The 14,940-nt window shown below is 32.8% G+C and overlaps 2 protein-coding genes across 2 annotated transcripts; both read left to right on the top strand.

Annotated features, from left to right (window-relative positions):
• Positions 1 to 801: 801 nt before the first annotated feature.
• Positions 802 to 4,016, top strand: LOC125190804 (putative ADP-ribosylation factor GTPase-activating protein AGD8). The gene is made up of 7 exons (XM_048088207.2): positions 802 to 1,029; positions 1,163 to 1,281; positions 2,149 to 2,611; positions 2,701 to 2,970; positions 3,169 to 3,294; positions 3,549 to 3,647; positions 3,727 to 4,016. The coding sequence occupies exons 1-7, from the start codon at positions 961 to 963 to the stop codon at positions 3,832 to 3,834; spliced, it is 1,254 nt and encodes a 417-aa protein (XP_047944164.1). The 5' UTR covers positions 802 to 960; the 3' UTR covers positions 3,835 to 4,016.
• A 1,085-nt stretch (positions 4,017 to 5,101) lies between these two features.
• LOC125189580 (ubiquitin carboxyl-terminal hydrolase 20-like) lies at positions 5,102 to 7,029 on the top strand. The gene is made up of 8 exons (XM_089059174.1): positions 5,102 to 5,221; positions 5,299 to 5,362; positions 5,479 to 5,586; positions 5,678 to 5,817; positions 5,913 to 6,380; positions 6,455 to 6,531; positions 6,640 to 6,863; positions 6,929 to 7,029. Exons 1-8 carry the CDS (start codon positions 5,102 to 5,104, stop codon positions 7,027 to 7,029), a joined length of 1,302 nt encoding a protein of 433 aa, XP_088915300.1.
• Positions 7,030 to 14,940: the final 7,911 nt, after the last annotated feature.

The raw sequence follows: 14,940 nt of genomic DNA on the forward strand, positions 1-14,940 counted from the left end.
GTGACGGGGCTGGAAGATTAAATGATGACGTAGCAATAGGAAAATAAAGATGGATGGATTTTTAGAGCATCCAAATAGTGGACTAGCCGACGCCCTAGCCGCCGGCGTGTGGCTAGGGCACTCGGTTAGTCCACTATTGCAAGCGGCTATAGGGAGGACGGAAATAAAACGCCCTAGAGGTCGAGCGTGGACGAGCTCGGCTAGCCGATTGTTCTCCGCCTATCGCGCGAGGAGTGATTAGCTAGCCGAATTTATTATATAGGGTTGCACATTGAATTTTTCTATAAAATACCCTATTATCCTATTATCTCGTTTTTCATTTTTCGACTCCAGCACGATATAATTGAAGAGTTATGGACATATAGGATTGCACATTGATATTGATATCGTTTGTATTTTATTTGAATGGTTGTTTATTTGATGTACTCCCTCCGTCCGCGAATAGGAGTCCTGTTTTTTCATTTTAGTCCGTCCGTAAATAGGTGTCTCGGTTCACTTTTACCATAAATGGTAATAAGATCTCACCTTCCACTAACTCATTTCACTCGCATTTCATTTAAAACATTAATATACAAGTGTGATCTTTATTCCACTAACATTTTTCCACCAATTTATTTTAATATTTCTTAAAACTCGTGTCGCGAAGGGGTGAGACTCTTAGTGGCTGAAGGAGGGAGTATTTATTTTGCCAAAATTGTATACAATGAAGTTTTTCGAATTAGTTAAAACTTACGTTTAAGGGCATTTTCGTCAACCCTGATCTGGGGGGCTCAGATTGCATCTCTCTCAGTTCTCATTTTCGCATTCAAAAGGGTGAGAGATGAAAGATACAGAAACCAGAGAGAGATAGAGAAACGCCTTTCTCTCTCAAAAATAAAAAATCAAATAAAAAAAAAACAGTATTTGCTATATTCGCGTATACATCTTTGTTGATACCGGATCCTGTTAAGCTATAGCGCCATGGCTACCGACACCTTCACCGACAGAAACGCCATTTTCCGCAAGCTCAGAGCCAAGTCCGATAATAAGGTTCATTTTCGTTTTCCTATGCAATTTTGCTTTGAGATCTGATTCGGATCTAATCACCTCTTTTTTATTTGTTTAGAGAGTTTGTTATTTGTCAATTTGAGCCATGATTTGGATATTTAAATTCGAATTTCAGATGTGTTTCGATTGCAACGCGAAGAATCCGACTTGGGCGTCGGTTACGTATGGGATCTTCCTCTGCATTGATTGTTCGGGGGTTCATCGAAGCCTTGGCGTGCACATCAGCTTCGTAAGGTAATTCCTATCTCCGGCTTAACTTATCGTGTTTCTGTTTCTCTCCCCGAGGCTTGCTTTTAGATTGCAGATTGAATCATATTTTGATTTTGATTTTGAAGTATCTTAAAGTAATTTGCAATTGATCGTCTGTTTTATTTCATCACACCGTAAATTCATTGATAGCCTTTTAATATGAAAAACTATTAGTATTTCCTAAGTTTTTGTTTGCGTCAAATCAATGCTATCAATTTATGAACCATTGATTCGAATTTGATTCTTTTATCATTTTTAAGAGTCCCTCCCTGAGATTGCATCAACCATTTCTATACTCTTCTTTGGGATGGGAAAGCTGATCGGAAGAGATGCAATAAATTGGATGGTATCATAATAATAATTCGGTATATATTTATTTATTGATGAAACTGAGTTCGTATATTTATTTGTTGTTTTTTCATGCAGTATAGCAATGCTCAATTCAAATTCACGTAAATGTATTCAATTTTCAAAATATGACCAACAGAATAACTTAGTGGGAAACTGGAAATGAAATCTGATTGAGGATGAGCTGAATGTCTTTGAATATCTTTCTTCCATTCTGATTTTGCTTGACTTAATGGATTCCAGTCTAAAAGATACATCAAGTTGCTAAATTTGAATTTTCTGTGGAATGGCCAAGTACTTGCAGACCCATCTTACAGGCGTATGTGTTTCTGTTTCATGGGTACTTCTATCACATTTGTTTCTGAGGGAGGAATGGCCTAGCAAAATTAAAAAGAACAGCATCATTTAGTGGCTAGGGTCATGGATATTTAGTTGAGGCAACTGATCTCTGTTTTATCTTGCTTTCTTTAGATTTTGTAGTTTCATGCAAATACTCGATTGCAGGTCAACAAATATGGATTCTTGGACACCTGAGCAGTTGAAGATGATGTTATTTGGCGGAAATAACCGTGCTCAAGTTTTTTTCAAGCAGCATGGATGGAGTGATGGAGGCAAGATTGAGGCCAAATATACCTCAAGAGCTGCTGAGTTATACAAGCAATTACTTGCTAAAGAAGTTGCAAAAAACAATGCAGAAGAGTCAGGCTTACCTTCCTCACCCGTTGCTTCCCAGTCATCCCAACCTTCTAATGGATTTTCTGATGTAAAAGTTGCTGAAGAGTCCAATGGAAATTCTTCAAATGACACATTGAAAGAAAGACAATCTCTAAAAAATGGAACACCAGAGTCTTCTTCTTCTTCACCCAGGGCCTCTCAAGCAGTTGCAACAATTTATGTCAAGAAGACTCTCGGTGCAAAGAAAGCTGGGAAGACTGGTGGACTAGGGGCGAAGAAACTTACTAGCAAGGTTTGCATGAGCCTTCTTTACTAAACTTCTTGCAATGTATCATTGAGGTGCTTCTATATTTAGGCAATTCTATTGTTTTCATAATGCAGCCTAGTGAAAGCCTTTACGATCAGAAGCCTGAAGAACCTCCTGTACAAGTTTCTTCTACCAAATCTGCAACCAGCAGCACTCCTGCAGTTGGTGCATCATTTACATCTCGATTTGAGTATACTGAAAATAGCCAACCTACTGAGCTGAGTTCTGGAGGCACTCGTATTATTAACCATGTATCAGCCCCAAAGTCATCCAATTTCTTTGCTGAATACGGCATGGACAACGGCTTCCCTAAGAAAAGTGGGTCAAATTCATTAAAAGTCCAAGTAAGAGAAATCTCATTCACCAACTTAAAAGTAGAATATAAACTTGCTAATTTTTTGTGGACACTGGGGCAACTGGTTAATCGTTTCCTACTATCACTTTTGGTATAATGGACATCGTCATTACTTTTGCTAGAAGAGATGTAGTAGCTACTCCATGTATAACTTGAGCATAATCCGTCTATTATCTCCCATCTTCAGGTTGAAGAGACCGACGAAGCGAGGAAGAAATTTTCTAATGCAAAATCTATATCATCTGCCCAGTACTTTGGTAATCAAACCAAGGCTAATGATTTAGAGGCATCAGCTACATTGGAGAAATTCTCAGTATGTCATATACCCTATATATATCTTACCGTTTCTGCTCCATTTATTTTGTCCAATCCGTAAAACATAGGGTGATATCAGATTCTTGTTCCAAAATTTTGTTTGTCCTACTTTCACAGCTCTATTTATTTTGTCTGATTTGTAAAACAGAGGGCATGGACCATCGTTCCAAATTTATCTCCATCCTACTTTCCTAGCCTTCTTAGATGCATAGTTTCAAATTTATTCTTATCTTTGATTCCATTATGTGCCAGGGGTCATCGTCAATTTCTAGTGCTGATCTGTTTGGTCAGGAGTCAGGCTCTCCTGTTGACGTTTCTGCGAGTGAGCTTATTAATAAGCTGTCTTTCCAGGTAACATTACTGATCTTGGGAGTGTGTTGCTCTACTCTGTCTTTGGCCTTGAATGATTGGTTGTTTGTGTTGTCATCAGGCACAACAAGATATCTCCTCTCTAAAGAATATTGCAGGAGAAACCGGGAAGAAGATAAGCTCCCTTGCATCATCGTTACTAACGGATCTGCAAGACAGGGTCCTCTGATAGAGTACAATGTATGTACATGAAAAATGAGTTAGTTCCATATAATGGAGTATCTAGTTAAAATGTAAAGAGAGCATAATTTTGAAAAGCTGGGTCATGCCCTTGCTAGCTTGAGATAGGTTGGCTTCGACAATGCTAAATGCTATGTTGGGTTAATGTGGTTAAATTACTTTATTTTTTAATCTTCGTTTTCGATACAACTATTGTTTGAACTAGTTTAAACAAGACATCCAATGTTTTGTTTTTCTCTTTTCCATGTTGGAGCCCCACACTGAACGACACTATACTTATGAAAAATCGTCCAAACTTTAAACACAAATATAAATGTTGAGTTCAATAAACATCAGTCATGAAAATATAATTAGTCTAAAATTTGAGACTAATTTTCAGTTGTTTTAGAACAAAAACCAGAGGAATTCAATATAATTGACTAGACTGAAACTAATTTGTTTGTTTTGTAAAATTAATTGACTCTTCCAAATGCAAATTTTTGTTATCGCTTCTTGTGTTTGTGATGATCCATAGGGGCAGGAGCGAAAATTAAGGGTGAACAAGAAAATGTCATTGCGCAATTGAGTGTATAACAATTACTCCTAGTACAATATAGATTATAGAATGCGAAATTGAGTGTATATTTATTATTGCTTTTTTAATGCAGTATAGCAATATCCAATTCAAAATCAAGTAATGTAATCTCGGCAACATCGAATATATCTAGGCGCAATTTCTCTTTTACCTTTACAATTAAAAATAAAATTTGTACAAAAGATTGTGCTAGTTAATAAAAGATACACTTTTTATAAACCAATAAACATCTCATATTGTCATTTTTGGATATCTATCGTCAAATGTTTTATTTCATTTTTGCTAGTTTTGATAAATGAGCCTACGAACTCACTCATCAATTTATATTTTTATTTTAAATTAATAGATACACTTTTTATAGCAGTAAAATGTAGTAGTATGAGATTTAAAAGTGAGATTTATTTATGGACAGAGAATATATTACTCCTACATCGAAGGAGAGAAACATGTAATTTAAGGGGAAAGTGAGGTGATTGAGAGAATGAAATATTGAGTATTGAGCAGTAGTAACATAAATCAGCAGATATAGAGGCGAGTCACGTGGAGTTTTATTTTCCCTCCACTTATTTTATTATTTGAAAAATCCAATAAACTTTCCATGATCAACACCCAATTCCCATGTCAAATACCACCTTGGCTCCTTCATTTTGTGGGATGCTTCAATCCAAAACTACATGCCCCAATGGCCGACGACGATTTATACGTGTACTACATGCCGGATGATGTGAACGATACTCGTGCCTTATCTTCGCATAAGCCACCAGACAAATCTGCACATGACTTGTCTAATCATGCTATCTTAGTAACATCTCTTAAAATCTTTTACTATAAAGTGGTTTTCTTAGTTTTTACTTACTAACTTTGGCTTTTCCTGTGTAGGGAGTTGGCCTGGAAAATTTAGGCAACACTTGCTTTATGAATTCAGTTTTGCAGTGTTCACACTGTTCCACTTCTTCAACCAATTTTCTCAACTCAATCTACCAATAACTGTAAGTCAGTTCAAGCTGATTTACTTTTTTTTTCTTGATTTTTGATTTGGATTCTTAGTAATGTGTACAGATAATAAGAAGCAGTTTTGTTTGCTAAATGCACTGCGGGATTTGATTTTTCAATGTCTTGTTTCGAATGCCACTGTCTCTCCTGTAGATCTTGTCAACAATTTAACTTGTATCCTCTGTAGCAGTTCTGATGTGTATCATTATTGTTGTTTCTTTCGAATGTTTGGTTTTGTTTTGTTTCTTTGACTATGTTAAACTAGATACATCATCGAACTTCAAAAGATCACAGCAGGAAGATGCTCATGAATTCTTTCAGTGCTTTTTGGATAGGCTCGGTTCATGTCATGAACGGGGCTATAGCATAGTGCAACGAGTATTTGGCGGTTGTCTTGTCAGCAATGTATGAGCTTTATTAGTATTAGATTCCTCATTCTTTAGTTATTGATGCATGATTAAGTTTCCTTTTATTTCACTATTCTGTATTTATAATTGCAGTTAATGTGTTGTAACTGTGGTCACTGCTCGGACACTTATGAACCATCAATCGACCTGAGTTTGGAGATCGATGATGCGGACAATTTGTTTAATGCTCTCTACTCTTTCACAAAGGTTGAAAGGATAGGAGATCCGCAGACTAAGTTTAAATGTCAAAAATGTAAAGAGCGAGTGTACGTTGAGAAGAAACTTTCCTTCGCCCGGCATCCTCAAGTAGCGCTACTTCATTTGAAGAGGTTCATAAATCATGGCAGTTTTGTTCAAAAGATCGATAAACATGTCGCATTTCCCTTAGATTTGGATTTGCAGCCTTTCACTCGCCGCGCCAATCATAATCATGTGAGTGAAGATCTTGAATATGTGCTCTATGCTGTTGTGGTGCACGTCGGATTAAGTCCTACATCTGGCCACTACTACTGCTATATACGCTTATCTGCTGGCATATGGTTTTGTTTTGATGATTCAAAGGTAAATGTATCACACCATTTGCTGCTGCTTCTACTTGTCTATATATATATAAATCGCATTTTCCCATTGCGTAGGTTGAGCTGGTCGATGAAGAATATGTGCTATCACAAGAGGCTTATCTCCTCTTCTATGCAAAAAAAAGCACTCCCTGGTTTTCAAGTTTCATTGAAACACAGAAAGAATTTTTATATTCAACTACGTGGCACACATCGCCTGTATCCGTGTTAGACAACTCAATGTCTCCCTATTCGGACAACAGGTTTAGCATAAGTTGGAATACGGGAAGAGGACGCATCAAAGATATTGGTGTGAGGAATGAAACTAAGGGGATAGTAAGCATAGCACCACACCAAAAACTGTCTCCAGTTAAATTTGAAAAGGCTAACTATAAGAAGGAGGTTAGTGTTCCCCAAAAGACTCCAATTGATATTGAAGCAATTTTGAGATCTCCAAGTCCTGAGATAGACATAAAAGACTCTCCTGGTATATAATTTTATCTTCTAGTATAAAAATTGATGGCAGATGCTGATATTTGGTCTGAGATGCAGGTTTCAGCTTTTTCCGCAGACATCTGAGGAATGCAGACCGTCTCTCATGCAAAAGACGATTGGAGGAGGATATGGATGCACATCCAGAAATGGTCGCATAAATTCAAGGAGAAACACGGAATAGGGTGAGTTTAGAAAAAATTCAATGGTAAAGACAACCACAGTGCCAATCCTATTTGGTATGTCCTATCAATAGAATTTTGACAAATATAAATACAATACATAATTCCAACACTCTAAATTATATGAAAAGCTTCTGCGCATTCCATATATAATGCATACACTATGATGTATTTCAATATTTAATCAATTTTCATGATTATTGTCAAGGTCATCTTAAACATAAATACAGAAAACGATCACGCCACTCATTTTAGATTTTAGGTGATTAGTACTTTTTTTTTCTCTTTATTTATATATAAAAAATTTAGATAAATAAAACATGTAATTATAATTGCAAGTTTATTAGCGTTAAATACTTATAAATTAAATTAATTATATGAATAATTATATAGTGTAGTTTTTGTTTAATATTTTCATTGTACATTGATTATATAAATATTATATATGGGTGCTATGTTAAATTATAAAAGTAGTTAAATAATAATAAGATGATCTAAAAACTAATACTAGTACTTTTTTTTCCTTTTTAATATAACAAAAATTCCATGAATAACATTTGAATTTAAAATTATAAAAAACTAAAATAAAAGTGATAGTGATTGCCCAATTGAAAAATTAATCTTAAAGTTAATTGATACCGGTTAATACATGAAATATCTACGTAGTTTCATAATAAAATAAAACAAATAATAGTTCTAATAAAAAGAAAGCTATCATTTTTTATGTTTGCGTATAAAATGGCTGACAACAATTGTGGTGATGATTAAATATTTAAATAAATAGAATAATGAATATCTCTTTCGTATACAATGGGAGAGTGATCAATTGCTAACTAATTAGCAATCTCAAACTAAGACTAAATCTTAGTCATTAAATTAGAAGATGTAGTGGTTGAAATAATACCATATGAATTATATTTTTAATTAAAAAAATTAGTAAATAAAATTAGAGGGTATAAATGTCATTCCCTCTCATTAAAATCATCTTAAAACTTTAAATTTATGTAACTCTCTCGATTTAAATTATTTTTCCGCAAAAAATATATCAAATTATAGATAATTTTATAAGGATTCCAACGAGATCTCAATTGCATATGTTCCGACGATGTTCGGATGATGAAATTTGATATTTTTTATTTTAGTTTTCGTAAATGTTGATAATCAGATTTTTATCAACAAATACATAAAAAAATCTCAATAAAACCATATAAAAATCTCAATAAATATGTGTTGATATTTTCTTGTACTAGTATTGATATTCTTATGTCATATTGTTGATATTTGTAATACACTATGTTGATATAAAAAAACAATCACGAAAATTATCATATAATAACATAATGACGATGTTACCCTTTTGTTGATATTTTGTCTACTATTTATTGAGATTCGTAAGAATTAATCTCATCCACTCATTTTAAAATCTAAGGGTGGAGATTTGGTCTTGATTTTGTATTAGGGTGCTATAAGCATTTGAATATGACCCGTATATAGTGTATTTATATACATCAAATATGAAGAAACTTTCCATATAATTTAATGTTTCCATTGTTTATATATCTAGTTGGAAGCATGGTTATATATAATTCCACTTGTCAAATAGGGCATACCAAATAAGATTGACACCTTGGAGTGGATGGTCCATTGAATTTTTTTATGAGTTCTACTCCCTCCGTCCGCCATTAGGAGTCTCATTCCTTGGCGGCACGAGTTTTAAGAAATGTTAAGAAAAGTGGGTGGAAAAAGGTTAGTGGAATAGGAGTCTCATTTGTATATATTAGTTTTAAATGAAATGTGAGTGGAATGAGTTAGGTGAAGGCAGTGGCGAAACCAGAAAATCAAATAAGCCGGTGCTAAAAATAAATTAAAATAATAATAATAATATTTTTATTTTATTTTATTTTATTTTTCAAATAATTAATAGTAGTACTCCCTCCGTCCGGCTTTAGGAGTCCCGGTTAAGTCGGACACATGTTTTAAAAAAGTGTTTAAGTATGTAATAAATAAATGTTGTAGTGAATATTGAGACCCATTTTTAATTGAGTGTGTAATAAATAAATGTTGTAGTGGATGTCGTTGAGACCCATTTTTAACACTTTTTTACTTACTTTGTAGGCATTTTTTTTATTAGTTTATCCCAACCAAGATTCCTAAAGTGGAACACCCGAAATTAATCAATCGGAACTCCTAAAATGAAAGGAGGGAGCATTATTTAAAATTACGATGATAGTTAGATTTAAAAAAAGAGATGTGTATGTGTTGAGCAATTAAGCAATTGTACTTCCATTTCTATCACTTTACCATCAACTAAATAATTAATCGTCCAAAAATAAATAATTGGACAAAAGTAATATGCAAATTATATTTCAATTTTCAATACTGAGATGAGTAATACGGAGTATTTGATAATGCCTTCCTCGTCACTCTTTTTTTTATTGTTCAAAAAATTATATGTTACAAATTTGGTTGAGATATTTGCAATATGCTTTTTTATTATGAATACTATATTTCATAACTTATTAGGTAAATTATTAAATCCAATACTTTTAATCCGAGTAAAAGTCATGAAGTGGAGTACTCCCTGCTAATTAATTTAGGGATATTGGCATGTAATATCACGAAACTTTCAAAAAGTTGGATTTTTCCCAGAAACTTTAAAATTGACAAATAATATCACGAACTTTACCCCCGGTTTGTTTTTTCGCACGAATGAAAAAAATCATGTTATTTTAATAGATTGAAGAACAATTTTATAGGGTGTGCTTCAAGAAAAACTATCTTCAAAGATTGAAAAACTAGAAGCTCTCAAAATTTTTGTCGAGAAAGTACGAAAACAAATTCGTATCATAATATTATTTGTGGGAATTTTTTCAATGGTGGGAATAAACAAACCAGGGGTAAAGTTCGTGATATTATTTGCCAATTTTAAAGTTCGTGGGAAAAACCCAACGTTTTGAAAATTTCGTGATATTACATGCCAATATCCCATTAATTTAATATTGTTACTCCTTAAAAAGATAAAATATCTAGCTTACAGTGTGTCATCTCTATTTCACCTCTTCCTTTCTTCTCCCCCATCTCTCCAAATATCATAGAACAAGAACAACAGTACGTGCACTCTCTTCAATTTCCGCCCCAAGCATTCAATAATTATACAGTGTCCGGCACCGGCAAGCCCCCGCTGGAGCGGGGGCTTGTCCTTTACTAGTTCCGCCGCTGGGTGAAGATGAGATGATGAGATCCTATTATCATTTATGATAAAAGTGAACCGGGACTCTTATTTGCGGACGGACTAAAATGGAAAAACGGAACTCCTATTCGCGGACGAAGAGAGTATTAGTAAGAAATATAAAAATAGCATGAAAATGTTAGTCAGAGTGGGTCTTATAATCCAAAATAAGGCTATCAAACCATACTTTTAGAGCAAAGCAATGTGATTTGTGAATATTTAAACATAAAATGATAAAAAAAAAATGGAACGGTTAAACTAATTTCTTTCAAAACTTTCACAAATAAAAAATCTCACATTGCAATTCCAAATTACTGTTTGATTTAACATGATAAAAAATAGCCAATTATATCATAATTTTGACAATTTTTTCAATTGTCCCATATCAAAAAATTTCATCATGTCACGTTGTTGAATTTATCAACGTAATGCTTACATATGTAAAAATTAACGACATAATTTACTAAATGTATTAGTGATGTCATTTAAATAGTCAAATATGATATTTTTCGTTTGCCAAAAAGCATCCATAATTTCCCCCAAATTATATACTATGGGACAATTAAGAAAAATGTCAAAGTTATGATATAATTGGCTACTTTTAAGAGTTGTGGAATGAACCAGAATTTGACCAAACTTAATGATTTGTTTGGCCATTTACCCAAGAGATAAAAACCTGCATGTTTTGCAAAATCAATTTTGAGACTTTTATACAAGGATGGATCAAAATCGAATCCAATGCCAGACAATGACAACTGCCACTGGATAAAAGTATTTATCATGTGGAAAGCAAAGATTAAAAAGTGCCTCACATTCAATCAGCATAGTACAAGAACAGTTCACTAGAACTTTAAGGCGATGCAAAATATCTATGGAATCCTATGAATATTTAGTAACTCCAATCCAAAACTTGATTGAGTGATTTGCACAAACTGAACCTTGTCTACCAAAGTAAACTATGAAGATCCAAGCTTCGAAATGAGCTTCATATTGAATCAGCATAAGGAGTTGCAAACTTAATTCCATTATAGTAGTAATATATGATAAGTTGTAAAAAAAATAGAAGGAAAAGATGAAATAAGTAGCAAAATATTTCAACATAATTGAGCTAAAACAAAGCAAGTTTTGACAAGAATTAGAGCAAAGACCGAAACTAAACGTATGCTACTAGTATTTAGAGCAAGAATCCGAAAGCCCTTTCAATTTCAAAACTTTTTAAAACTTGAAATCACCAAGCAACACCTCAACTAACTCCCCATTCTCCTGCTCATACCTCTCTCTCAATCGAGCACACAGATCTAATCTAACATTGCTTCATTAAATTGATTCATTTTAGTAATTTACATACATTTAGTTATACTTTTCATTCATCAAAATTTATGCATTATTATTCATTTTATAATTTAAGAAGAGTATATTGACTTTAATATATGAAGTATTTCATAATTAGCTACATTATTTAATATACATAATAACTTCAATCAAATACTTATATACTAATTTTAAAAATTTATTCTTATATTTGAAATATTTTTTGTGAAAATGTATTGTTAATCGATTTTTGAAATTATTTATAAAATCATACAACTGTTGGCGTTGAATTATAATAAATCGTATAGTAATATCTTTTTAATCATTAAAGTTTTAGTGCTTATTGTATAGTAATACAAAATTTTGGCCAGACAACTAGCCTAACCGATCAGATATTAAAACATTGCATCAAACAAATACAGGGCATGTTTGGTATTTAGGTTGAAATTATCTAAAGTTAAAAATCATGTTAAATTATCCATTTTTAAATTGAGAAAATTAGTCAATATATTGGTATATTATATGCAAATAACTTAATTTCTTGTTTGATATATTAATTTTTATTTACGTTTAAATTACGAATGGACAATACTAACAGAAAATCATTAACAACTAAATTAAGAGAGAAGGTGATTTAAAGGGCTCGTTTGACTGTGCAGATAGGATAGAGCAAGAAAATTATCTATAGATAGGATTTTCGTGATGAAATTAAGATAATGTGAAGATAGTCTTTTTAAAAATGTTGGTTGATACACAAAATAATTTTTTAAGATACAAATTGTAAGGACAAAATTAGCCTTATGTATTTTTTTTCTTTTATGGATATAAAATATATAATAATTAATTATGTTAACTACTATATTATTGGTTAATTAAGTAAAGTGGATTACTTACTTTTGATTAGTATAAATATTAAACCTTCGGTCCCATTAAAAATGAAACATTTTTCTTTTTGGATTGTTCCACTAAAAATGAAACATTTTCTAAAATTAAAACATCATCTCTATTATTTCTTTTCTCTTACTTTTTTAACTTCTCATTAACACACAAAATCAAATGTTTCATATTTAATGGGACATGTGCAGTATTATTCATTACAACAAAATCGTTTTAATTATTATTCATTATGTCGCATAATTAAAGCTTAACTATATTTAATCTTCTTCTTCTTCTTCTTCTTCTCCTCCTCCTCCTTCTTCTCCTCTAAATCCTAAGTATCCCAACCTAGATCATATTCAAAATATCATAGCAAGATTTGTAAGACAACACAAACTAGAGGATTTTGTCAAGAGAACACACAACCGAGAGGCTTCCCCCCAACCACGAGAAATCAAAGAGTTTGAAAGATAAAAAAAGAGATTGTGGCTAGGAAAACCATCATCTACGATGAAGAAAAATCTTCTACGGTCGGATGAATAAATCTTTCTACAGGTGGAGAAACCACAGTCAAACAGCGGCAAAGCTTCAGAATTATTCGGTTCTCGTCACTTGCCCCAAAGAGGCTCAAATCAGCACAATAGGTCGCAGGGCGGCGGACGTGGTTCGACAACAGCTCACAAAAGCAACACCACTACTACCCCTAAGAGAGAAGATGAAGTCATTGTGGTCTAGTTGGTAGAGCAAAGAGAGGCTGAGAGAAAGAGGGAATTACATAAGATTTTTAATGGTATAGTGTATTCTCAAATTTCTGGTTAGTCCACCGGACCTAGGCGGGCTTTTTACATTTTTTCGGGGTTAGAGATAGGAGTAACAAGACAACCAAATAATAGAACAACATGAATAAGAGAGATTATCAAGGCCTAACATGGCAATCAAATCAGTCCTAAATGATATGAAAAATAATTGAGGTAAGCTTACCAATTTTATTACTATTAAATTGAGCGTAACTAATTGAATTCAATTATTTGGCCATGTATGCTATACATTTTCATTTGGCAAGATATTATTATAGGAGTATACAAAATAAAATTGTCATGTGGTATATATAAACTAGGGAATTTTTTCTCCATCAAAAGCCACTTTGGATAAAAAAATAACTCCGGACTTGTACATAATTTACTTTATAAATCAAACAATATCTATTATTTGGATGAAGATATTAGCATACCAAACCATTGCTACCAAACTAACCCTAAGGGCGTGTTCACCTAATAAGATTTGGGCAATTCTTGGTCCATTTCTGAGAAATCTGGGTATTCATCTTCTACTTTTTAATTATTGGAAGCCTATGCTAAAATGGTCGGCCCACAATGTTCATGCGAATTGAACAAGAATTCAAATCTTTGAAGTTTGAAAGTTGCTTAGATTTATTTTTGCATTGATTTCAAGAATTGGTGTTGATTTTCCTCATTTGCCCTTATTTTCCACCCCATCATCTTCTCGCTCACATAGAATTAGTGTTAATTTTGTCATTCAACTTTTTTTATTAGGTAAAAGTTAGAAATTAGGACTACTATTTAGCCCATATTTGAGTTCAAAACATGTAAATTGAATTAAGTGGCAGAGAATTATACATATTTTATTCTAATTATAAATTCTTATTGTAAATAAATAATTTAATCAAAAAATACATAAATTTGTAATAAAGTACTTTCTTAACTACTCCATTATTTATGTATATTATATATCTATGCATACTGTGTTTGTCGTGTGTGCATGGAGTGTGCAGTATGATTGTATGAATATTGTGTGTATAGTTTCAAAGGTATTTGGATTTGAAATTTAATTAATTTGGTTATAAAATTTGAATAGTAGGAGTACTATCCAATTTGGCTATACTTTGTCTATTCATAGAATTATACATATTTCTTGAAAGAATTCAATTCTTAGAGTTTTTAGGGTGAACACGCCTCTATCTGAATCTCTTGGTCAAATATGTCGTCACAATTTCTATACAAGACTATCGGTGTGAACTGGTGAAACGATTGTCTTTATTCTCTGTCATTAAATCATTTTACACCTCCCTCATTTGACCATGTATTATTTATTGTTGAATTGATGTCATGTGTATTTTCTGTTTTTCTTTTCTTTTCGTAACTCATGCCCAACCTTTGTACTACGTGCTTCCTCCACTTGAAATTTTAAATATGGTGAAAGTTTTAATTCAAACAAATACTCACCTAAATATGGACTTTTATTTGATATAATTATCTATTTGAAAAACAAAAGTGGATATCGTTGTCGGCAGAAAATGAAAATTTTATAAATTTGTCAACCTATGCCTAATACTACCATATTTCTCTTTTCTAGAAAGTAAAGAGGAATAATGGAGCCAAAACCCACCCACCGACTGTATTGCATACAAACATAAACTTTGTAATGATGTTAAATCATTCACACAGCAGTGACGA

The sequence above is a fragment of the Salvia hispanica genome, chromosome 5, assembly GCF_029641045.1.
Source record: "Salvia hispanica isolate PSC_SH4W2 chromosome 5, Shi_PSC_v1, whole genome shotgun sequence".
NCBI lineage: Eukaryota > Viridiplantae > Streptophyta > Magnoliopsida > Lamiales > Lamiaceae > Salvia > Salvia hispanica.